Below are 27,812 nucleotides of genomic sequence, written 5' to 3'. Positions count from 1 at the left end.
GATAATTTACCCGATGTCGTACTCTGTAAAGCAGCCTCATCTTGGCTGTAATTAACAACGATTTGGCACCAATCACAAAGATTTCAAGGCCTTACTCTACCTTCCGACATCGAGTTCCTAAGTCTAGGTAGCAGCCTGGTCAGTCAGATTCTGGCGCCACTTAGCACAGACAAGACCTTTCAGCTTCTGTAGCTTCTTTTGCTTGAGGGGGTGTACTTCCTTCTTTGAGGCTCCGACGGCGCCGGAAACTGACTCGGCATAATCCCGTTCTGTTAGTCGGCAGTGTTCTCAATTGGTAAACATGGCCACTCAAGTTCTCTCTCTACGTCATACAACGGAACTGCTGATTGCTTTTTACTGAATCATTCTCTAATTATACGTGCCTTCCATTTCAAACTATTAGGCCTTTCTGGAGGCAGAGACAAGGCATTGGTGTCCATTAAAGCCAACTCTGAAATTTCGTGGTTTTGATTTTTTTTTGTTTTAAATAATTTTGTATCAATTTTGTAATCTCCAATAATAGTGAACATTTTTTTCACGTTGGAATTGTAAACATTTTATCTGTGGCAAAAATAAGCATAATGCTTACCTAATAGTTTAAACATATTGGGAACATTTTTCGTTCTCCTTTTCTTTCTTTGTATTCTTTCATTCAAATTGAAAGGGCATCAGAAACTAAAATGTGAAGCAACGAATATCGTAACACTCACCTTTTAATTTCATTCTTTTCTTCTTTTCACCTATCCGCATCATCCCATAATCATTCAATTTTTCTGTATCTAGTTACTAGTAGTGACGAAAGGTATTCAAAACAAAAAAGATAAACCTCACTGTTTTCAGTTCAGTGCCAGCATCGTATAAATCGGCTCTTTGAAGCCTTTAACCAGACCCGGAACATGATTAGTCGGCATATTTTCTTTAAGCTGGTTATCATACCGTGTTTGATCTTTCCAACTGACACTTTGGGAGGCTAACTCCCATTAAAAGTAGCTGATTCATTTCATTTACTTTGGAGAACCGCTTCTCTCTTTCCTCCATTGAGCATTACTTAAACTTCCACACCCGGTAGGTAGGTGAGTTTAGATTGATCTAATTTAAAACCTATGTTCTTTCTTCGTGTGTTAGTTTTTCATTCAATATGAACAACTAGTTTATTGATTGTAATTTAACTTATTCAATACGTTTGTATGAAAAATGTATTCTAACGACAGGTATTTGGGACAGACGTTTTGTTTAATCTTCAAGAAAATGCTGTGCAAGGTCTTGTGCATAAATGAGCAAAGTCTCGTAAAGCAACCGACCAAAATTTCATTTAACAACATTGAGGATTGATATTATTTGTTGATTGCTGCAACAAGAACCATATGTGACCTAGTTGGTGCGCGGCAGCTCACGCACACGACAGGACACTACCTGTACCAAATTCCATCCGGTTCAATTATGGTGTAAACTGGTAGGTCTTTACACCAAAAAGAAGAATAGAAAGTAGAAGCATGTTGCTAAAAAATCTTAAGTTACATGCTTGAAGTTGATGTTTCGGTAGTTGAGATTTAAAAAAATAAACATAAAAATAAATCAATAATTAGTGCTTGACCCCTTCTATTTCTTTTTAAAAAATGTTCCAATCCAAAATCTAACATTTATCGAAAACCTGTCAATGGAATTACTTCAAAGTTTACTAGATGTTCTTGACACAATTTTATAGCACTAGTCCAAATTGGTTTAACCTTCAGTTCCTCTTCATAGTTTTATGGGCAATATAGTGAAAATATTATGTTGCAAATTTTTGGCAATTTTTGGTAGCAAAACGGATCTCAAACTTTAACGACTTTTAAAGTACTTAACACAATAGAAATAAGTTCTTCGCTCGTAGTTTGTTGATAGTTCGGTGACCCCATCGGTGTTGAGTACAAAATGCCTTTTACAAAATGCTATGCATGGGATTAAATTCCCAAAACCCATAAACTTGTACAGTCTGGCTATCAGATAATAGGGCCTGTTATCTATTACAAATAAAAAAGTTTGAGAAAAAGAGAAATAGAGAAATAACAGAAAATAGATTGCTATTATGCAAACATGTTTGAGTCGTTTGTGAAGGTTTTGGCTTCGTTGGCTTCAGAGAAAACTTTTATCGCTTTATGTTTTAAAGTTCTAAAAAGCTTTATTTTCAAAATAAGACTGTTACGCCACCGTAAGCAGCACTCAATGCTATTCAATTTATTTTATTTTTATATGTTTAAGATAGGAATTTTTTTATTTTTTCAAACAGTACAGCAACGATTTTCCAGCAAAGGTTAACTCCAACCTTCCCGGGGGAAAATAGTAAAGACACCGCATAGAACGGGTAATTGCATATTATCGAGGTTTGCTGGCCGTGTATTGATTCCACATAAGATTCTTGTGGTATTATTTCAAATACAGCGACTAAAACGAATTGAGATTTAAATTAACAATAAATCAAATAAAAGAAATGGCCCGAAAGAGACAGTAAGTTAAAGAAGCTGCGGTGCAAGAAGATTAAGCCAAAGTATCCGCCGTTAAAACTAAAAAGGCTTACGCCAAAGGAACTGTTGGCTGCTTCGTACGATTTCTAGCAGAGGACAGAACTCATGAAGTTCAATGGATTGATCGGTTCAGTGATCCGTTATCGTAAGAAACATGCACGTGGAATAAGAATTTGCTAAATGGATGCTGCTGCTATTGACTAAAGAAAAATTTGCTGGCGCATCTGGCTGGAGTACGCTCTTGTTGGTGTTGTACGCAAAACTGATGCGTTTGACAGTGCATCAGGTTATCTTACTATTACCATTCACAGCGGCCACAGTATCCATATTAGCATTACTACACCGACTCAAGAAGCAACAACAACAGTACTGCATGCTACAGCAGAACCAACTGCAACATCTCTTACCAGCAACTAGCATATTAATTTTGTATATTAATACATACGCATTTAGGTTCGATCAAAAACTTTTCATTATTTACTTAAGATTCGTTCTAAAATAAAGTATATACTTTTTGGTTGAAAACGTACAATTAAATCACTTAACAACAAGCGAGTTTGGATATTTTTCGTTACAATTAGCTGACGGAAAACAGTTTGACAAATACGGGTCTTCGTATGTGTTAGAGAATACAAATTCTTGACAGTGGGTTTCAAAGCTTGCCTTTCGTTAAAGCTCATTTCTCAAGCAGACTCAAAACAAACAGAAGTCATAATGCGAATCTTCCACTTTTGACTACTGATCTTGTCAATTTGTCTGAGAAAATCGAGTCGAGGAATAATGTATTGCTAGTTACAGACAGAACAACTTTAAGATTTATATCTCATTGAAAAGCAACACGGTATAAAATTATACATTGTGAAAAGTGCAAGATTGGCGTCCCAGTGGCTAGATGGTAGCGGAGCCGGTCTTCATACGAACGGATTGGATCAAAATCCCATCCGGACCAATCCCCCGTATGCAGGATCGACTATCCAGCTACGGGTAAATAAAGTCACAGAATAAAGCCAGAAATGGTAGGTTTAGACCTCTTGAGGTTATTGTACCGAAGTAAGTAAGTAAATTTAATATTGGCAAAGTTTTTATTTCTATAGTTGAATATCAGTAACTATAAGGCTACCTTTTAAAACCATTTTATAATAATCGTTCATTCTAAACAATTTAATTCATTAACCAATCAACTCCTACTGTATTTTGAATGCGCTTGCACATAAGCATTGCATCCTCAATAATGAGGACAGTAAAATGATTTAGAATTATTATGTTATAATATTATACATAGATATATATAGATATAAAATATTATAAACTGTTACTATATACAGACGATAAATAATACTTCTTAAGTCTTATCCTAAAAACTCACCTTCGATTTTGATACCACGTTTTCACTTGAGTATCGCTCAGCCCGAGCTTATTAGCTAATTCCATTCGATCTTGCACGCTGAGATATTTTTGTCTTTCAAAACTTTTTTCAAGCGTTTGTAGCTGGTGATCGGTAAAGGCGGTGCGAGCTTTGCGTTGCTTTTTACTCAGACCAGAGGAAGTGTTAAGTCCAAGACCGTTTTTAATACTATTGCCATCCTCGTCTTTTCCACCTTTAAACAATAAAGAGTAAAAAAGAAAACAAATAAATATGTATCTATACTAACTAAAATATTAATAGAGAATATATAACTACGCTGTATGTTAATGTCTGAAAGGCATCACATACAAACCAGTCATTTTATTATTGCTTATATGGTTGTTCAAAATTATTGTTTTGTACTTCAGTTGTTTAATTTCTTAACTATTCGGTTTTCTTTCTTAATTTTTAAGATTATTACATCGGATAAAATAAGTTGCATATTGTTAAAGAGAAAAGTATATATGTGTGATCGTAATACCGTAACATGTTTTGACATTTCTAATGACATCCAACCCATACTTTAAGAATGAAGATGGATCAAGAAGGATCACTTCAGATCAGCACTTGTGATGTTTTTTTAAAGACAGATCGTAACGATTGGAAACCCTAAAACTGTCATTAATGAAGCCTATGTGAAAAGTGTTTATTGCTTGTAATATTATATTCAGTTTCCTTTATTTTTTTGCGAAATTAATCTTGTTATGAATCTTGCACGTATCAAATAATATGTAAATTGAAAACTGTAATAGAAAAATAATTTTCTACTCACACTTTACACATTTACGATAGGTAAAACGAGTATTTATAAATCATAAGGAATATTTATCATGGTTGTTGACATTTCATCTAGACTGGGTGTCCAAAGTGAATGTAAATAAAAAAAATATACCTCATATCAAATTATAAAATTATACTATTTGGTTAACTGCAGCTAGAAGGAAATGAAAAAAAAGTATTGCAACTGTAAGAAACAGACATGCATGCTGTTTAAAAAACAGAGCAAATTACGACAAATTAAGAGTTACAAATAATAAGAAATCTTCTTAGATGGGTCATAATAAAAAGGCAAATGGGAATAAAGTAATCGGCGATACAAATATATAGGAATCGTAGCAGGCAGCGCTATGCGCGGCAGATATCCTTCGACTGGAATGGGATATCAATTATGTGAGAAGTCATAATGACGTTGCAATTTGTTCCCCCTCTTTTCCCTTCGCGCAGGTACGTTATCCATTTCATGGCATATGATCCCTTCTTCTGTTTCATTATCGTACGTAATTCAAAATCGGAACCATAACTTCACCACCATTCTCGGGGTGCTCTTAATTATGCTTTTAAATATTTATAACAATAATAACAATCAACCATCAAAACGCGCCAGGAGGTAAGCGGCTACGTTAACGCTCTTGCAGCCGCTGCTGTTCAACGTTGCCGCTGCTACTTTTAGTGTATGTTGCCATTGTTCTCGATCACAAGAGTTACCAAAGAGAAACTATTGTTAAAGCTGAATTGGGACATTTAAAAATCTATTAGACTGCATTACATCAGCAAAATTAGGCTTCGATTGGCAAGATAATTCTTGTTTCCTTTTCAAGCCATTGAAAACACACACACGAATTGGGAGGAAACACAAGCTTATGAGGAATAAGTATGGCTTCCGGAAAAGATGCATTGTTGTCGCGATTCTGTCAATATTAACCGAGTTCTATAGGAATTGGCGCCGAAATCATTAGTGTACATGTAGGACGATTGCATAGAAGACAGGAGCTTAAAAGGTATACGTATAAATTTTTGGGCTAAGGTGGTTTAAAAAGACTTGTTTAAAGGCTCTGTGGTTCTCACGTTTCCAAAATTAAGCTGATGCAGCTAGATTATTTCCCTAGTGAATATTGCTTCTAATACTTATGCTATTTCTGCAAAAATAATATTGATTTGCAGTAAACAGATTTTTGAAAATAATTGTGAAATCTGAGAAAATTAAATCATGTGAGGATCGCCTGTGGTGTGCATAGCCGAAGAAAGATTAGAGCTGCTAGAACGAGAAAATACATATGATTGCAAAAATGAGCATTTGAAGCGTATTTGTAGTTTACATTAGGTGTATATCGAAATATTGTGAACACGCAAATGCACGCGCTTGTTTTTACCTATTCACACGGTCCAGAAAAATGTATGCTCATGATACATCTTCATGTTGGTTAGGATTTAGAATGTAAGATCACGTCCGACGTCCAAGAATGTCGTTCTATATCGAGATGTGGATACAAAAGACTTGTCATACGAACGGAAATTCAACATCTGATTGAAAATTCAGAATTAAATAGCCTCAGAGAGAATCAGTCTATAGCCGCAAACTGTTAAAGACAATTAAATTCTAACATAAATACTGTTTCTGATCAATGAGCTTCTTAAATTGAGACATATGACTTATTTTTATTTTTATTTTTTACACATCGTAAGTGAAGAATATTAAATCTTGTCGAGACAAACATGTAGGAGAACTTCAAATCAAAATCTTTTCCTGAAGTTTCATTCAGTATAACGTATAAGTTCTTACAAAATCACTGTAATTTATTTTAAGCAAATTGTAAATGCAATATTTACAGTTATATTCTTGTATATGCTTTATATTTCTCTTTTAGCACTAATAGTAATTTGTCTTTGCCTAGTAATAAATACTCTAAACTATCCATACTTTAGTATCAAATTATACGTAAAAAGGAAATTAAGCATCACATAAATATTGAACCCAGATCAGAAATCTATGAACGAATTTACATGTTGACAGGAATTTACATGCAGGAACACCTCCATGCATTGTTTATACTTAAATTAAAAACCGTATATTAAGTTCATTGGCTACCATGTTTATTATTTCCATACCCTGAAAGATGTAATTCGATCATCAGGGAATCATGCAAATCACTTATTAGAAAAAATAAAATAAAACTTAACGCCCTTAAATTTATTATCGTAGCTATTTCAATCTGCTCTATCTTCCTATCACAGTGGTTGGCAAGCTTCTGGGAGCAAAGAGTTAATTATAAAAATACAATTGGAACGGGATAAAAGGACCAAAATATATACAGAAAAGAAAGCGTTATGCTGACGAAAACTAAGCTATCAATGAATGAGAAGAACCAAATTATTGTTATAGTGGTTTTTTTCTACGATGTGGATGTACATGTCACTGTATTCGATTGTTAAAACAGGTCATAAATCACTCTTACGAAGGCTACTGAACGTTTCGCATATTATGACAGAATCATTAAAATATATGCATCCATAGAAATCTATTTGTATATCTGTTACATGCGATTCCTGGTAGCTCACAATGTAACTGAAATATCAGAAAGTGTATTCAAACCAAAATGTATTTTTAACTAACAGCTGGTCCTACCTAGGACCTAGTGATCACTACATAATCTTGTTCTCAGGTGTTATTGTTCCTATGATTTCGTTTTATTTACAGTATTTTTTTTCTTTTTTGTGTATGGTGGGGTGGTGTATTTAATAACCGTAATGGTCCCACACGACAGGACTGAAATAAAATCGAGTCCGGTCCGTTGCCCCGTAGCACGGAATAACTTTCCTGCTACAAGGTAAAATAAGTCGATACAGCCAGGCCGTTCTTACGAATACAAAAAAAAAAAATTTTTAAAGAAAAATATCCATTGAATGTACTAATGCACAAAAACTACTAGATTGCATAAATTTCTGTTCATCATCCATTGAAACATCAATTGATCCTAGATAAAAAATGCTGGTTGAGGCATCATTTTCCGACAAAGTACGGTATGAAATCAACTTCATGTACCCTGCCAACCAAACGCAACGGATATAGGAAAATCCCAAGTCTCTACTGTTCTCGCGAAATATTTTATTAGATTCTACTATAAATTCTACTATTTTTAGAATTTATTCACTTATTATCATGAATTAGCAATAAGGTTTAAATGCAGTTACAATTTGTGATAAAATTTTAACAAGCTGGCAAGAGATGGATCATTTTCGGTTAAGAGCCACAACAAGAGAGTAATGAATTTTTAACCCGAATCGGTAGATCGTTGAAAACATCTTCAGATGATTTAATTCTTATTGAGTAGCTACATCCTCACCTAACTTGTACTTCATTCACCGCCAGACGAACAAACGAACTGTTTATTAAATTTCGTGCTAGCACATAAAACATCGCGCAACCCCAACCGAACATCGCTGTGTTGTATATTAAGTTATCATCTCGAAAATAGGCAATAACCAGTTTTTGGATAACAAGTAATAAGGATGTGGGATGGAAAACTTTACGGGTAAACGACGCTAGTCGTCGTCCGATGAGTAATGATTTAAAACACACATTATATTATCCTAGGCATGCGCTCCCGTGGTCAATCAAGCAATGAGCAGTCAAGACTCGAAATACATTTGTAGTCACACTTGTGTTGTGCACTTGTTCACGAAAATTGTTTTTTTTTCTTTCACACATAGAAACTGCTTTCATTCCAAGTTAGAGTTGCAAACATTCCTCTATGCGTAATCGTTTCGTGCCGCTGCCGTATTACTCAGTGTACACAGTTCTTTCGTTTTAGCCACTGTCTACATTCTTCGACGAACCAACTTGATCCAATGTTGCTACATCGCTACGAGAGGGAGAGTATATTTTACACATATTAGCATAATAGTTTTTAACCCCTCCCAGCCGTCTCTTGTAACTATATTTGTAGTATCTGATTGCAGCGGATCTAGAGCGGTTCAAATGCCCGTTGTCCAAATTACAGTCCCTAAGAAAGCCGGAATAAAAACGAGGGTTCGTCGGATTTATTCCGTCGGTAATTCTTCTATGTATTTGGCCGGTCTGACCGCCGTCGGCGACTTAACAATACCTGATCGATTTGGTTGAACAGAAATATATTCTAGGATTACCAGCGCGGTTTAACAAGTAATTTGACGTACAGTTTTGTTTTATTCACGATTGAACGTGTTGCACTAATTTAGTACTTCTCATAATGCGCATGCGGACAACCGGCATCATGAAGTTTTTTTTTCTAACATATAGAGTATGGTAACCAGCATACTGGCAGTGTATTTCCTCCTTTCTTAAAAATATTACAGCTTGAAAATGAGCGACGTAATAGAACGTGATCTACTTATATTCGTTGCCCTGTTGAGTATATCGCTAATGAGGTATTATTCTTGCATTTAATATCACAATACAAACAACGTATATACTACAACATTTAATTTTATCCGAGATAAATCAAAACGAAAAAAATTGTGAATCCTCAAAATGTCTCCAATGATTCAAGAAACGATTAATTGATGTACTATAATATTGTTGGTATAGTTGTATCTGACACAATCAGACAAGCAATGCATTTATATACCATTACAATTTGTTTAACTAAAATACCAAACTAGCAACATCGTTTGATACACATGCCTGTTTAAATAATTCGTCCTAATTCCCAAAACTATCCTTTAACAAATACACTGTGAAAACAAATCGATTGTAAGGGTAACCCAATTCTACAATTTCCGAAATTTCGGAACAAAAAATGATTTCATACTATTTCGTCACCGCCTCCATCCAGTTTCGAAACATGGAACAGCAATCAATGCCTATTTAAATTATGTATAAAGTAATTTGACTGCCTTCTAAATTTGTGTATGTGCATGTAGAAATAGTGATGTTTCATATTTTATGATCATAAGATAAGCAGAATATGCAAATAAATTTCGCACTTCTTTCGAATTAAAAGCTTCGTCCGAATGAATCAACAAGATAGAACTGCGAAGAAGGAAAACGATCATGACTACATAATCAATAAAACTGATTACGTAAAATGTCGTCTGCTTTATTTCGGTTTGCCACAAAATGAGTTTTTTCCTTTATCTTTGGCATTATGCGAATCCATCTTAATTCCCTTGCTACACGTGTTGTTGTTATGCTTATTCAAGAGAGCACAGAATAGTTTTATTAGCAAATCATTGAGGGCACAGGAAATTAATTCTGATCAATAAAACAAAGCAAATAATATTGATTTGCAGCTTCATCGTCTTTGTATCTCACCAGCATGTGATAAACCTAAAAAGAGAAGTAAGTAGTCCCAGACTATTTAAGTGGATCTCGTAACTGAATTACATGCTTCATTATTTAATTATTATTTAAGATTATTTCATTATAATTTAAGTGGATAATGTAACTGAATTACCTGACGTGCATTAATACTTTACTTTAGAAAAATAACAATGCAAATAGTTATTAAAAATTAATGATGCAAATTAAATTACTTTACCAAACTATTTCTAATTAATCTTCATCCGCATGATGTTTTACTTTTTTGCTTGTATTTCGTACATCTAATTATTGTGTTGTTTATTTATAGTGCTACACAATTTTAAAGTCCATATATCTGCGAATCCTTGTATATCAGATAATCAGAATGAACTCAGAACAGTGCTTCATGTTTTTCTCGAAACAAGCGCAATTTGAAAGATACATAGGTAGGTCGACGCGATGTTACTTGTGCTGGCGGCATCGGATTCTGACACGACAGGAATGACTATCTATCAACGTGCTATAAATAATTCTACGCAGACAGTTCTGGCTCGTATGACTTAGCAAAAAAAACGTACTGAAAAATTATTAGTAGATTATAACTGAGATTCATGGTATACATTGAAATGATCCTGTGGTTGAGGACGAAAACATAGAATGGAGTAAATTCAGCTACGAAATCAACAAAAAAAAAATCTAATAAATAAATGCTGCGAGAATCGAAATGCATTTAACGAATGATTTATATCTGACATTTTTGAGAGTTGCTAAAGAAAACTTTGGCACAACCAGTACCTTGAAATAAACGTAACTCGAGTTTCCTTTAAAACATCGTAATATATCGTATTATGGAATGGAATATTCTTTTGCTTATTTTTAGCCACATTCAAAATAGATTTGTCTACGTTTATTTCTAGAATCAGTGTAAAATTTAACATAAAACAAAATTTGTAATAATATAATGTAACGAATTTTTAGGATTATATGAAATTTGCAAAATAGAAATTCAATTCCGCATACAAAACTCTGCGAAATGTAAAATTTATAATTTTTATTTATACGAATTTGGGTAGGTCGACAACAACATAACTCAAGTATTGACTGTATTCGGTAGTGGCACCGGTTCCACACGACAGGGCCGATACAAAATCCCATTCGGATAAATCTCCCGTTCACAAGACCAACTATCCGGCTACGGGTAAATACGTTGTTGACATTGTTGTGCGGCGGCCCGGTAGATTGATGGTAACCGTTCCGGTCTTCACGCGAACGGAGCGGATCAAAATCCCACCCGGACCAATCCCTCGTAGCAAGGACTGACTATCCGGCTACTTGGAAAAATAAGTCTAGTAAACCAAAAATGACAGGCATGACCTAGTAGGTCATTACCCCAGAAAGAGAAAGAGAGAGACATTATTGTGCCACTAGCGAAGAAGAGTATCGTATTGCAATTCGTTGTTTGAAGGAAAGCATGTGTATACGCATGACAATTAACATCAACTCCCTGCATGGTGCAGTATGCTGTCGATTTAAATGTTTAAATTCAAATTAATTCAGTTGTGAACCAATAAAATGGAACGAAGTAATATTTAATTTGAGTAAGCTTACGTATTTATTATTATATTTTGGTACCATTTGGTGTTACCCGTCGTCGAGCTTTCTTGATGATGACTGTTTTCAAACACCATCACTAGCCTCTCGTTAATCAACACTCGTTCGGCGAAATAAGTCTCTCTAACCTGCAAGCTAAGGGGCCACGATCTTAGAGAGACTTGCAGCTTTGGGAGACAAACACATTTGGTTGGTATAGCATTTATGTATAGCAAAAATCTTCAACCATACTCTGTAAACGAAGCCAAGACGAGCTGTCATTGCCAAACACCAAAACACGGCTACCTTATTGGTGTATAAACATCATGTGCAGTTAAGAGAATGCCATGTTAGGGAGACTTTGCAGCTTTGAGAGACAACAAATGTATTGAAAAAGTAGGAACTGTCAAAAATGTTCATCATAGGGAGACTTGATCTTTGACATTATCTTAGACATTACCTTAGAGAGACTTGACTGTACATTATACACTGTATATTCTTTAACAGCTTAATTTCATTAAATTCGATAATGATTTCTTGCAACCAGTTCAACCAAAATGGTAAACAAACTCTGTGTGTGTGTGTGTGTGTGTGTGTGTGTGTGTGTGTGTGTGTGTGTGTGAGAAAATGTAAACAACTTGGACAACTCGAGAAGTCGCAAGAATGTCGCAAAATTTGTTTGTGAAAACTGAGCTACTTTTGTCGCAGTCGCAATTGCGACAATCGCTACCAATGTAGAGACTGTCTAACAACAATGGAGGAGCTACAATGACGAGTTCTATGAGCTGTACGGCGAACTTACTGTCGTACAGCGGATTAGACTCGCCAGGCTCCGGTGGGCTGGTCACGTGATAAGAATGACATCGGACGACTCAGCCTGTAAAGTCGTATTAGGTCGTCCTTTGCCTCAAAAAATGCCTCAGTTTCGGCGATCACCTCTTCATCCGACGAAAATTTCTTCCCAGAGAGCATCCTATTGAGATCTGAGAAAAGGAAATAGTCACCAGATCTCATAGTCGGAGCCAGATCTAGGGAATACGGTGGGAGGATAAGCAATTCGTAGCCTAATTCATATATTTTTTTTCATTGTTTTCACTAGTTTGTGGCACGGTGCGTTGTCGTAACAAAAGAACAAATTTTTTTTTCTTCTAATGTGGGCGATCTTTTGTCCTCCAAACGCTCTAATAACTTAATATAGTAGCAGCTGTTAATGATTTTTCATTTCTCAAGATAGTCGATGAAGATTATTTCTTGCGAATCCCAAAAAACTGATACCGAAACGCTGCTGATTGTTGCGTTTTCCCCCGCTTTGGAGCAACTTCATCGCGCCCAGTACACTCGGATAACTGTCTATTGGACATTGGAGAGTAGTGGAAGCCAAATCACATCCAAGGCACAACCACCTCAAGGTGGTCTAGTCCTGCCAATTCTGGCTTTCTGTGACCTTATGTACCCGTAGCTGGATAGTCAGCCCTGCATACGGGAAATTTCTGGGGGTCTGGAAGGGATTTTGGTCGGGTCCGATCAAATGAAGACCGGTGCCGCTACCATCATGCCACCGGGCCGCCCCAATGCTCAATTCACCACGTTTAAATTTGGCATACCAATATTCGATGGTTGATTTTGGTGGAGCAGTATCCAAAAACTCTATATCAAGTAAATTTTTGGCTTCGGCTGTATTTTTCCTTTTCAAAAAGCGATACTTTATCACGCACGCATATGATGATGAAACACTCGCCTAAGGCATTGGTCTAACTTGGTTGCGGGCAACATAGTTCCGCAACATTATGCTGGCGGGGTGGTCTATGAAAGTTGCTGGCAACTTTTGGATGATTTTATTGACTGCCTTTGTTGAACCAAAATTTGCAGGAATTGCGTACAATTGTTTAAATTTATGCTATGCTAATTTTATTTAAATTTTTTCACGGCACTATTATATTTGTAAATATGCAATACAATTTCGACACTGACAAACGTCATATGTTATACCAAGATGAACAAAAATATGTTGCCGATGGTATGATAGGAAAAAACAAATTGATTTGAATTTCTTCGGCATTATAGTGCCGAAGCTGTCAAATCCCATACGTTTCGCCTGCAACACGATGTCCGCAACCAAGTTAGACCATTGCCTAAACCGATGGCTCGAAGTTAACCTGTGATGGTCCGGATACTAATGATTTATGTCCGATTATTGTTAATCTGTCATCCGTTAAAACGTGTCTTTTATTTGAATCTTTCTGAGACCTAGCAATTCCTATCTGTAACTAGTGATTCACTAAAATTGGGTCAGATCAAACAAAGATTACCATACGTTGACATTTTTGCGTTCAAACTTGGCACCTTGTTTATTACGCAACCATAGATAAAAATAACCTAAAACTTATTCATTACTACTGCAACCGGCAACAATTACTCTGTATCTCAAAACGTGTTAGGTCCGCGACGGTCTTCTTCCTACTTTCGGTTTCTGCTGTCAAATCGCTCTGGACGGACCTTCCTGTTCGATTCATAGACATTGCGGTTGTTGTGTCGCTAAGGAAAAAGTAGCTATCAAAATTCCGAGCATAAGGTGTCTGGCATTTCGTAAAAAAATATCGAAATCATAAAAATCAAGCACGTTGAAAAAAATGTCACTAGTAGCGATGTACTAGAAAATTGCGTAAACAATATCGAGTGATATTTCAAACCAGTTCCGAGAAATTCTGGATATGAAACGCAATGTTTTGAGAAAACCACGTTTTAACATTTTACCGTGCAGTTACTTCTAGCGGTCTTCCCAGGTACTAGTATGTCACTCATGGTAAATGAAAGGTACGTTAGCAATCGTACCTGTGAAGACTCCAATACGTTCACGGCGGTACCATGTCTCTCCAAATATCTGAGCTTAGATACACGGGGAAACCCAACCCCTTGGGAAGGTGGGTGATATGGTTAATTCGAGGCCACAGAATCTCTTGGTATAGGTGACATGGCTAATGTGGGGAGGGGGAAGTATTTAGCGACTATGCTTCATGTCGGGGCGGTTGGCTCTTTTTCTTGTCCTGGCTTCCTACAGGACTCTAAATAACTGATAATCGTATGCCTTCCGACGGGACTGATGTTTGAAGAAGAGGCCTTGCATGCCACCCCCAATAGAATCGCAACGCATGGAAATCAAGAAACATCGGATCGGAAAAACTGTAAACGACCCTTGCTACAAAAAAGGACAAACGATTTGAAACTTGCAGCTTGTAACCGCAGATCCCTCACAGCAACCGTATTCGTTCGAAAGAGGTGTGTTCCGCAGTTTCGGAGAAGTAGCACTTCAAGAGGTGCGCTGGAAAGGGGTCTTAGAGCGTCCTTACCGTGGCAATTGCGTGAACTAAAAAGCGGTAGATCTACGCATGCACTCGATACAGCGCTCCTAACGATGGATGAAATGGATGACAGATGACAGCGATGAAAAAGTGTGATCTAATGGTGATCGGTCAACGAACGAATGTGTAGGTTTAGGATTCTTGGCAGTTTCCTCAACCTGAGAATTATCAAATAGTACACTCTTTGAAACCACCGATAACGTGAAGGACAGCTACTATATGACCGCTACCCACAACACGACATCAACCAACCAATTTAAACATTTCGAAAACAATACAACCGAAAAAGAATGATTAAAATTGACAAATAGATCCCCAGAGCATTTTTCTTCATCGATTGAAAATATTTTCCAATGAATTGCAAATTTTCATCAAACGATTTAAAAAATCTCTTATATAAATTGAGACTTTGTATAAACCAATGATAGGAATCTTCAGCGCCTACCAACTGACAAACGACATTCGGTTTACAAACTTCGTCTCCTCCAAGCACAAGACCATTTGCAGTAGTTTCTTCCAACACGCGGCCCATTTCAGTTACACCTAGAGATCACTACTACAGACATACAGTCAAGTCTCTCTAACTTGCAAGCTGCAGGGACCGCTATCTTAGAGAGACTTGCAGCTTTGGGAGACAAACACATTTGGTTGGTATACCATTTATGTACAGCAAAAATCTTCAACCATACTCTGTCAACGAAGCCAAGACGACCTATCATTGCCAAACACCAAAACACGGCTACCTTAGAGAGACATTGGTGTATGAACATCATGTTCAGCTTAGAGAAAGCCATGTTAACCATTGCCATTGCTATTTTGTGGTAGCTGCTGTTAGTTTTAGTGCTATTTCGTTGATGCAACACTGTTTATGATGTCTTCGAGCCTGGGATTTCTTCGGTTGAGTACATCAATCGTGTTAATGTCCAGCCTGCGTTCTACTCCGTCCGTTATCGTTTTTGTCTGTTATATTTGCGTTATGTAATTCCTTTCGTAAAACATGATTTTTTGTGAAAGATCTGTATCTGTAATCTGTTACGTAAAAACCGTATTGTTTTACTACGAGGGGGCTAAACAGTCCGTCGATTGACCAATAAATAAGGAACAAAAAATTAATCGCGTTCTAATTGATGGAAGGCACTTTCCGGATATTATCAACGTATGGGTATACAGAGTACCAAATGTCGACTCAGACCATTTCCTGGTTATAGTAAAGTTCTGTCAGAAACTTGCCGTACCAAACAATCTTCGAGGACAGCCAAGCCCGAGGTGCAACACACTGAAGGAAGTGGCATGGGACTTCACGTATGCGCTAGGGAAAGCGCTAGCTGAGGACAACACAACCGACGCGATGACCCTAAACGGTCCTGGCGCATGGTTGACCAAGCTATCAGCAGCTAGCCGAACGAACTAGCGGCTGGAAATAACGTAATCAGAAGAGGAATGGTTTGATGATGAGTGCATTCAAGCACTATCTAAGAAGAATGCAGTGCCGGACGAACAGCTAATGCAGCACCTATTCCAGTCTGGGGTAACTTTCAAGTTCTGCGACACTGAGCGGATTAATTCCTAAGATCATTATATACGCGAAATGCAGAGGGGAACTTCATATGCTGGTCATTTACAGTAGCTGGAAGCGCTACTTCGATGAATACCTTAATGGAGTGAATACGGTAGGTTACTCTAGGAGTAGTACAATTCTAGGACGAAGTTTTTATGACCATCAAGCAGCTGAAACTTCGGATAAGATCGAAATCCGGAGGCGCATTGTGATGGGAAATCCTTTCTACTATGGGTTGTACAAACTCCTAGGACTCCAAAAAAATACGAAATGTAAATCTCTATGCTTATGAGTCTTGAACGATACGAGCGGAGGACGATTGGCGGAGCAGACTGGGGCACGTGATGAGGATGCCCCACTTATGCCTTGTCACACGGATGCCCCTGATAGGTGCTTGTCAGCGACTCGTTCGGCACAAAGCATAGAGGAGCTCTCGTTCGCTATATCAAACAGACTCTCAAAGCTGACAGCAATTGGACGCAGGCAGATATGAAGTAGAGTATCCCAGATTCGAGTTCTTGGAAACGGTTTGGTGTCCTGGCCATATCAGCACGACGTGCTGTAATTGTAAGCGGACCAAGAAGAAGACGATTTAACCTTTAGCATTGAACATGGAGACATGGCGATAATTTAACTACTGCGGCCTTAACTTCGTTGCCACCTAAGGATTATCCACCACTGGTAACAATATTTTGTCCAGTCCCTGGCCGGAATCATACTCTAAGCCAGTTGGTTTGTATGCGTTTTGACGTTTCCAGGCTTATCCCCTTACAGCTCGCCATACACATGGCAAACCAAGTTAAGAACTAGGAGTTCCTAGAGGTTCCTCAATGAAAGTACCCAAGTACCCAAAACCCAAGCTCGACAAATGTCAAAACAAAGAATTTTGCTAGCTGGTCTGAGCCAGGTTAAGTCATGTTTCCCGTGTGCGAGAAATGTAATCAATTTTTTTTAACAAAAACAACTGAAAAAGGATTATTTTAATAACCAGACTTGTATATTATTTCAAATGAATTGAAATTAAAATTAAATTTCTAAACTTTAATCGATTTTTCGATTTTCGATTCGATCAATTTGTAGTTTACAAAAATGATCCCTTGTGTCATTCTTTATGTCAAAATGCCATGTCCTTCACGAATCTGCTCATGATAATAAAGCCCGGTACCTGTATTATTTGACAGGTACTGGATAAAAGCCTAAGGTTGCCTCCACACGGACCGCGGCCACCGCGGTACCGCGGCCGCCGCGTATAACTTTTGTTATTAATTTTGAACTTCGGCACGGCTCGGCTCAGCTCGGATTGGGTCGGCTTTCAAATCTTCCGCGGCAGGTTGTCAAATCTCCGCGCCTAACTGTCAAACAGGCGCTCCGCGGAAGGCGCTGCCGCGGAAACGGAGCTTTGTTGAACATCGACAAATCTGCTGCACTGCAGGCACCGCGGTAGATTTGACAGTCGAGCGCGGCGTGCTGGTATAGAAATTCTCTTTTGACAACGACAGTCATACGCGGCCGCCGCGGTACCGTGTGGAGGCGACCTAAGCTTTCTAACTTTTGGTATGATCTACCCCTATGTCGGTGAAATAAATAGGAGCATGATTTAGGGCACCTATGTTATTTTAGTGCAATAGGCAGAAATAAATCTTACTTATCTTAATCTTATATTGGGTCCACCTGTGCCAACTGTGTATTATACTACTAGCGAAATGATTTTTTTATGTTTAAATACATTTCATAAATAATAATAATCAATTTTTGGATAATGTAAGCGCTTAAAACTTTTTGATAATTTTCATTTTACAAATCTGTTAAACCAACCTTTTGTCAAAGAATGGTTATGATTTTCCTGTTCACTCAGAACACACCGAAGAGGATTGCAAAACGTGTTGGATGTCATGTGGCATTAGTTTATCGCATCAAAAATTTTCTATGCAATGTTCATAAAGGTTCATTCACTTATTACGTAACGCAAAAATTGACAATTATTGACCCTCTTCCTCCTATTGTAACAAAACGTAACACTAGACGCAATCCCCTTCTATTAATTACGAAACATTTCGTCGACCCCACTTCCCGCTGGTTTATAAAATATCTAGAAATTTTCTTAACCCTTTGACCGTTTAGTTCTTAGTTCTAAAATTGTCACCCATTTAATGAACTTGCCACGAACATAATTCAATGTTGATGAATCTACAACTAGTTATTCAAAATCTTAACTTATAAACCCTATAAGTTTAACGTGAATCAAATAAAATTTAACATTGTACGAAAAAACAACTATCGCGCTCTATTCTTCACGCTACAGTGCAATAATTTTATTGCCCGTTACATTCTCGGGATAAGCGATTCAGGGGAAAGGTAATTCATTTACTTCCATCGTTTTTCGACACGTGTAGAATGATACAAACATATTTCTTAAGAAATTTACTATTCGCGCCAACTCACAGATAGCATAAAACACAAATATAAAGGTTCTAAAATAATTATGTTTGGTTGATAATTTAGATTTAGTGACTCCATTTCTGTAATTTAACACTCAATGGAAAAAATAGGAATTTAGAGGGTCAATGAAAATATGGTTAAGTACGGCACGTTCTAGCTATCTAAAATTGATCATTGTTCCGAGAATAATCGTCCGAGAACTATATGATATTGAATAATGAACTGACGATAAACTTTGAAGTTCTTTAAGATAGCGGATAACATGGATGCATCAAAAGGCAATGTACTTTCAATTCTTAGTATTATATTGGATATATGCCAGTTGATTTAACAATTGTTGCTGCTTTTGATAAAATGACTTAACTGCTTAAGACTGCTTAGAGCTCTTCTAGCTCAATATTTGTTTTATGGATCGGCGATGCTTGTTGTGTGAAAATATGCCCCACCACTACACACCTGAATCAAAAACCACGATCTGAGTTTACATCAGAAAGTATCAATGGGTGGGTATCAGAAAGCACCGAGAATCTTGACCTATAAACATCAACATGTAGATAGATAACGTGGATTTTGTATAAAAATTCCTTATATAAGTTAATTTTTCATACATAAATTGTGGGGAATCAAAGATTATTCTTTTTGTAAGTTACGTAACAAAAAGTTATATCCCCCCTCCCCCCTATATAACAAGTCGCTGGTACTAACCCCCCCCCCCCCCTCCCCTCCCTCCACTATCAGCGTTACGTAATAATTGAATGAGTCCTAAGCAATGATAGTTGTGGACGTGAGGGTTGGAAAGCCGCACGTACGCCAAACGTGATTACGATTGTTCACAGCATGGTATTTTCTAGCATCAAACTTGCCATAGAAGTCAAGCCAAGTTAAATGTACAAGTCCCCGAGATACGCTATTATAGCGGACCGTTATAACCTGGAAAAAATTCGCGTATCTCGAATTTCCGTGTAAGTCGAATCCGGGAGTAAAATCGCTTATACTTCAAAGTTAGATTGTTGACTTCCTTTTATGCGCCTAATTTATTTAATAAAGGCTACTTTTTAATAGCATTCGTTAAAATAGACTAAAAACAAATATTTTATATTACAGAAGAAGCTATTTTAGACCAATTTGATTCCTTTTTGCTTAGTTTTGTGCTATAAATTAACTCAGCTGTCAAATTTCCAAAAAACCGCGTATCTCCGAATAGTATAAGAGGAACCGCGTATCTCGGGGACTGCCTGTAGGCGAAGAATCATTAAAGAAGACTTGCATGCAACTTCTAGCGCTAGAGTGAAACTCCATTTGATTACATATTACACCATTATTTGTCGTGGTGTTAAGGAGTTATGAAAGAATCGTTTGATGAAATTGTTTTCTTTGGCGAAGAAGGAAAAAATGATTCCATCTCCTAACATTTTTTCAGAATTGATTCTGTTAGCTTCTAGTAGCTTCATAAATTGCTACGTTTTTCGTTATTCAAGAAGAACGGTCAGGCCGTTTTGCTATAGATCGCTACTATGAAATGAAATAAACCAATGAAATATGATAATGTTCATGAAAATTCTGACTGGTGTCATAATGTTTGATTTTAAAATACCGTTTATTTTCATTAACTCTGCTGTTAAAATGATCTGCTGAGTGTTTATCAGTATTTCGAGATTCCGTTTAGTTTATCAAATTCTCGGGTGATTAAACAGTTGTCCTACAATGAAATTAAACGTAATGCCATAGGTCTAATTGATGAAATGAAGGAAAGCATGAAAGTAAGTATTTAAAGCTGAAATATTTGTGGCCCCTTTTAAGACAGCACTATAACTTGTTGGATTATTTGATTTACGTGTATACTTTATCACAAGACTGCAAAACATCTCACTTCAATGTAAAGATCCTGAAGTCTATCAGAACACGCATATGATAATCATTGTTAAATGAATATTTTCCATAGAAGTGTTCTTGTTAACCCGTACTAGACGAACCCGAACGTCTTGAGAATGTTTTTGATAACAATGGAACATGTTATTCTTCTTTTTCTACTAAATCGGGTGATCAATCCTTGCTACGAGGGATTGGTCCGAGTCAGATTTTGGACTGGCCTCGTGATGTTATTGTTCTATGTAAATGGTCTCTCTTTTGGATTATTACCCGTCTTGACATTTGAAAAGATCCATCTCTTACGAACTTTAAACTATCTGTTCAATTCTCTAAACTTTAAAACTCTAAAGCAGTACCATAAATAATCATGCTATCTTACATTTTGTTCATATTCTTATTTTTTTAATAATACAACAAAATATATGTTTTTCGTTTTAAATATATTTTCTCTCTGCACGTTGTTTTCGAGATGCTTGCTATATTGAAAGTATAAGTAACATATGCTTGCATTACTATGGATAAAACAAACAACGTGTGTAACAATATGAAAATATAGCCGTTATATGCTGATGTTAAACCGGTGGTGCTAACATCGCTGATAAACATCTTTTCTTCAGCTTCTATGTTTTATAATTAATCTTTTTCCAATTCACTTATCTACCTAGCATCAATATATTGGCATTCTTTTCTTTCTTATTTTCCACCCGCCGTAGTCACAAGGTTATCTGGGTGTCAATAAACTTCGCTTGAACTATATAATCCATAATAACATAATTGTATTTTCTTCGCGTTTGTAACGGTATTGGGTTCAATTTACTTCTAGAAAAGCGTAGTACAGCTCGAATTATCCTATCTTTCGTTAGCTATCTAGCACCTACATGAAATGCTAATAGGACAATCAGTGATGATACCCAATTGTAAATTCACAAGAATGCAAATCGCGCATGTATTAAGCTAAAGTGGATTGAGATAAGGAGTGCGATAGAGCGCCTCTGCTTAGTCCCAAGGCCATTTATTGTGAAGAGTATTCAAAATATAATTATGTAAAGAACATAATCTGTCCATTGTATCAGCGGTAAATAGCACTTCCCTTGCTACATGCTCTTCTGTGTTTCTTTTCATACATTCGCAACATTTATTTTCCATTACCCTGAAGATGTTGAATGCGTATGTGCGTATGAATGTATCAGTCCTTGTCAGATTTGTTTGATTACTAGCCTTTATTAGAAATAATTGTCTCTGCAGGTCTAATTATATTGAATATATTGAGGGCATTAAACAGTTTAAATAAATCATGATTTGCTGCGTAATGGGTTTTCTTTTTTTTCAACTTCAGAACTGATAATTAAATATGCTTTGTTGAATTGTAAAACATTGGCATTCAAAAACATACTTTCCTATCATTTTGATGTAGCAACCAGGAGAAACATTTTAAAGTGCATCAACCCATTCTACCTGAGAAATGTTGTACATTTGTGATTAGGATATTTATGCTACAGAATTGTTTAATAAAAGCAACAATTGTCTTTTATGATGGTATCATGTTATTCTACTATCCTACAAGGACTAATAAGTTCAGAGTAATGTAGCCAGTTCTATATCCAATTAGCAATTTAACATGTCCGGGGGTGGCCTTCCATATTCAAATATCAGCTCCCATCATAAAATACTACAATAATAGAGGCAATTAGTAAGAAAGAAAACTGAAATGCAAATCATACCACTACGTGAATTTCCCAGGAGTGCAAAATGAACTTATTGTTCAGCAATTTTAAAAAAGCTTTTAAAAAAATTGGCTTAATGCCATGTTTTATCTAGCAGGATATCTAAACAGTTCCGTATATTTACGACATTTACTTTTGACAATGTTATCTATGCTAATAACATAGGACATTTATTTATCAACAAACACGATCTAGCGGGGAAATAAAAGCGTGTATTTTTGGCGGTGTTTTATTTTCTATGGCATACAGCATGATGTTTTACATATGACTATAACCTAAATGTATTATATGGATTGCACTTCGACGTATTAGCCTTGAGCTGAGTTAAGTAGGGGAGCAAATTGCTTTATTTGCTCTTCTAATTTCTAGAATGATGATGCGACCACATATAAACCTCACCCGGCTTTGTTAGAAAATTGCAAATTTTGAAACTTACAGCCAATGAGAAAATGAAATATAAATGAATAAATAAATAAACAAAATATGTATGGTATAATCTATAAATAACTATGATGTGTATTTGCATGTCATATTAATTAGGATAATTTGTTTCATAGCAGTAAGACATACAGGAAGCCTAATTCGTAGGCCGCCAGAACATAATTTATACGTAGTAAGTTAATATCATTGGTACGGTACATGCATATGTTTGTATCCACATAACAAATACATATAGATAGTACCGCGAACAAATTGATGTAACGTTTCATAGACGATGTATTGGCCGGCTTGAAGTTAAGTTAGTTTAAACTACATTATTATTTGTACTCTTGATATATCCATGTACTTCACATTCATAACTGCTTTAACCCCTGCTTGACTTTATTATGCGTGCGTGCCGCTGCCGAACACAAGAAACTGATCTAACCAAATAAAGAGATAAAGATAACTCCTAACAAGCGAGAAATGTAAAAGGGGATATGAAAACAGAATACACACTTCAGCACTTTTTGAGCCGTTTGAATTAGAGTCAGAAGTGCCAAGTTTAGGTTCATCGGCGCCTCTCTTGTTGGATTAAAGTGGTCGAATATCTACTTTTATTCTGCTTCAAACAACTTTTCTCTCTATCTCTCTCCCTCCAACTCTTTAAATCCCATTATACTCGCATTCTCTCTTTCTTCCACTCTCTTACTCTCTCACCTATCTGTCTCTCTCTTTCTCTCTCCAATTCTATCTCACTCCTTCTCTTTAACACACATTCTTGAAAAAAAAAGATCGATTGTGATAATGAAGGGTGCATGCGTGATGCGGAAGTATTTTATTACTGTTGTTCATAATTCTTGCGTAAAGAGACAATTAGCCACGGCCGTTCGCTAGCTATGCTAGTCATCGTCAGCCGCCTAACGTGCTTGTGATGACTTTTGTCGGCTTTCGATGTTGTTTCATTTATTCCTACGTCCGGCCAACCCCTGCACTTTGCTGAACGATCCTTCACGGCTAAAGTAATTTCAAATGCTTGGATAGACCACAGAGGGGTTGGTATTGATATTAATACACAAACAAACACTTCACACAGAAACAGTATGATGTTAGCTACGAATAAATTTATTACCTCTCTGCTTTAAACAAATAATAAGAAACTTGTCCTACAGACCATGTAAATAGTACAGTTCGGACAACATCATGATGTAATATGATATTGAAAAAAAATAACTTAAAATTGCAAAGAATATATATATACCTATGTTTGTATGTGGCCGCTAACAGCGCCGGTCTCTAACACGACACATCCGGTACCAAATTCTATCCGAACCGTTGTCTGACGGTCTATAGTCCAGTCTAACCTAGGTGTTTACTTTAGGGTGCTGATGACATATGCATATGTAAAAGTACATGTATATTTTTATGTAGATATACATAAGCAGGTATACATGTACACGTACATACCCATTGCGATGAAATTATATATACAACTTATATGTATTTTTAAAATACGGCAAAAGCCTTCATACTGGAAAATAAATAAAATAAATAAAAAAATAATGTGTATTTTTAAGTTTAGCATAAAATTGTAGTGCGCATCGAAGTGTATGAGTACACTACATTTCATAGATTGCGTTTTACGAGAAACGTGGCAGCCAATTAAATGTGGCAGTCATTGTGCAATAAACTAACATCGAAACCGAAGGAGCTCCTGTGAATGCATCTTTCGAAGAATTTCTATAATAAATGTTCATGACCTTGGAAGGTCAAATAGAATCGAATGTTATATTTTTCTTATGTATAATAACACTTATATAAACATATGCTAATGCATGTAACTATACATGCAGTATACATTGATATAATGTATGTATCAATACATATACTTGTTCTTATACACATACCAGGTATAATATTGAAATGAATATTTTACATTCGCATGTTTTTATGATCAAGATTGTATATATATAATGTACATTTATATGTACATACATATATGTACATAAAGTATCCCCGCTATATATATATATATTTATATATATATATATATATATATATTCTAGAACATAATTCATTCAATCTGGGCGTGGTTTTCAACTGCTAGTCATTTTGCTGTTATTTCTCACATACATTTCGTGTGTTTGGCAGCTTTGGAAAAGTGACTCCGACAACAACACAGTATTAAGAGACTAAGGAAACAACCAGCAATTTTGCGTTATGAAACAAGTCTTCGAAAAATATAACACTCCACAGTCATCATGCGTTTTTATGGAAATAAAGTCCGACTCATTTGTTTAGTGTAACTGCAAAAGGAGAATTTCTATTAATTGAGCGAATGAAGCAGGAAAAGCAAATATCACGTGGAATCAGCTCAGAGATGCAAGACAATGTTTTCGATGACGGTTGAAATAAAATAAAGCGAATCAAAGTAGAGAGAAAACATGCTTCAAAGTACAATCAAAATAGGGAGCAGAAGCATCCAATCATGCATAAGAGATTCTTAAAACGAGAAAGGATACACGTCAGCCAATCACAGAATGAGCTAAATGCTAATGTACGAAAGAGAAAAGCGAAATGCTCTGTATCGATGTGTAAACAGTATCCGCCCTATTAGCATCTTTAAGATAGCGTGAATTACAACATTTGTCTCCCTTTTTCTAATACTAGTGTCGTGTTTACATCTCCTAGGTGCGATCAACTGCTCTGCGCTAAGGATAAATTTGGGTGACACCTTCTTTTTGGATATTCGTGTTCAATAATTTAGCTGTAAGTGCCTGATTTCTGATTAAATATTTCACATACATTTTTTGTAGGATCTCAATTTATACGCCATGTCCAATATTCCTCAGAGTACAAAACCTTCGTCCGTAGGGGATAAATCGAGCAATGATAACAAATCAATGCAAGATAACATCGATAACATCGATCGATAACATCCGCTTAATAATATGATCGCTAGAATTGTCACTAACATTTAATTCATTATTTAATGTATTTTATATAACAATGCTGTATTTTAAATATCGGTAACTAAAATTGGTGAAAAACGAATAGAAAATCTACCAATCGTATGGATCATGTTTCACATGTGGTTTTGTGTTAACCATTAGCAGGATATTTACTACAAATAATGTTTTTCAGTGCTTATGCACCAAATAACAAAAAACATTAAAATAATTTCAAAAATTTCGAAATGTACAAACTGACGAAAATTTAGGGAATAATTGAAATACCTGCAGGGAATAAGGAAAATAAACGCAAATAGGATGTTTTGTTAAAAAATGGTTAACGAGGATAGTTTTGTAGAAAACATTAAATTAACATGAAGAATGAGGTAGGAAGGGGTTGGTGTGTTCCAGCACATTGAGGTAATGCAAATATTTGATACAAACTGAAGCGTAGTTTAATAGTATTAAAACATTGCTTATATATACATACACAGCATACATACAAAATAAATTACTAATTTACTCAAACTCTCGTTGACATGTTGAAGGACAAATCCACACTTTTTCTTTCATTCATCGTGACAATCAGTCATTTCAGTCAAAAATTTCTCTTCAAATAACTTTAAATATAAAAAAAATAGTTATTTCTGAAGTAAAGTAAAACAATCCTTTTCAATTCAAGTTTTATTGGAATACTAAGACATAGTAAAAAGAAATTTGGGCAGCCCGGTGGCATGATGGTAGCGGCGCCGGTCTTCACACGAACGGGCCGGACCAAAATCCCATCCGGGCCAATCCCCCGTAGCAAGGACTGACTATCCGGCTACGTGGTAAAATAAGTCGGTACGGCCAGGCCGTTCTAACGAAAAAAAAAAAAAAAAAAAAAAAAAAAATTGTCAGAAAAAATTAAGTTATTTCAAAATTTCTTCAGACCCTTGGGAAATATTTCAACCCACAGATCCTCTAAGAAATTCTTATTCGTTACCTTGATATGAATTGAACGTTTCCACCTGAACAAGGCAGAGTTTTTTTTTTATTCCTGTCGTTCAAAACTGTTCCCTTGATTTTGCTATAAACGTTCTGTATATCATTGTATGTTTGTATGTTTATATATATCTTATATATCTTATATTATTATTATCTTATATATATATATATATATATATATATATATATATATATATATCTTAATTTCCTGATTTCACTGGGACAAATGAAGATAAGAATGTTCTTACCATTCCGACAGTAACTAGTGAAACATTCTAAATGACATGTTACGCAGTTTTAAGGATTGGTAAGCAATGCACACGATACATAATTTTTTCACTGTTTTGCGATTAACAAGACCTTTGAAATAAATCTATTAATGTGATTGATTGAAAAATAATTGATAGGGTTTACGTTAAAACAATTGGGGCGCCCCAATGGTATGATGGTAGCGGCGCCGATCTTAACGCGAACGGACCGGACCAAAATCCCATCCGGACCAATCCCCGGAGCAGGGAGTGATAATCTGGCTACGTGGTAAAATAAGTCGATATGGCTGATCGTTCTAACGAAAAAACTATTTGAAAGACAATTTGAATACTATAACATAGGTATAACCATTTCTAGCATTACTTAACTTTTTCTTTTGTCCAGCCCTGGTACTTATAGGATAACGCGGTCAAAATTAATTTTGGTTCCAGTCCAGCCGTGTAAAAGATCGGCCCTGCTGCCTAATCACCACCGAGCCACGTGGTACATGATAGCGTAGTTTAGCATTGCCTACCTGTAGACCTCTAGAACTTTACATATATATATATATATATATATATATATATATATATATATATATATATATATATATATATATATATATATATATATATACATATATATATATATATCGTCAGCTGTTCGCACAAAAAGAGATCGATTATAGCGGTTACCGAT

At 36.0% G+C, this 27,812-nt stretch overlaps 1 protein-coding gene across 1 annotated transcript in view; it reads right to left on the bottom strand.

The window, feature by feature from the left end:
* Positions 1–27,812, bottom strand: part of LOC128708570 (homeobox protein B-H1-like) — a 47,934-nt gene that overhangs the window by 4,592 nt on the left and 15,530 nt on the right. The window contains exon 2 of the mRNA XM_053803552.1: positions 3,871–4,102. Within this exon, the coding sequence (XP_053659527.1) occupies positions 3,871–4,102 (232 nt within the window). The remainder of the gene's footprint in view (positions 1–3,870; positions 4,103–27,812) is intronic.

The sequence above is a fragment of the Anopheles marshallii genome, chromosome X (assembly GCF_943734725.1).
Source record: "Anopheles marshallii chromosome X, idAnoMarsDA_429_01, whole genome shotgun sequence".
Lineage (NCBI taxonomy): Eukaryota > Metazoa > Arthropoda > Insecta > Diptera > Culicidae > Anopheles > Anopheles marshallii.
This window is presented reverse-complemented; position numbering and strand designations above follow the sequence as displayed.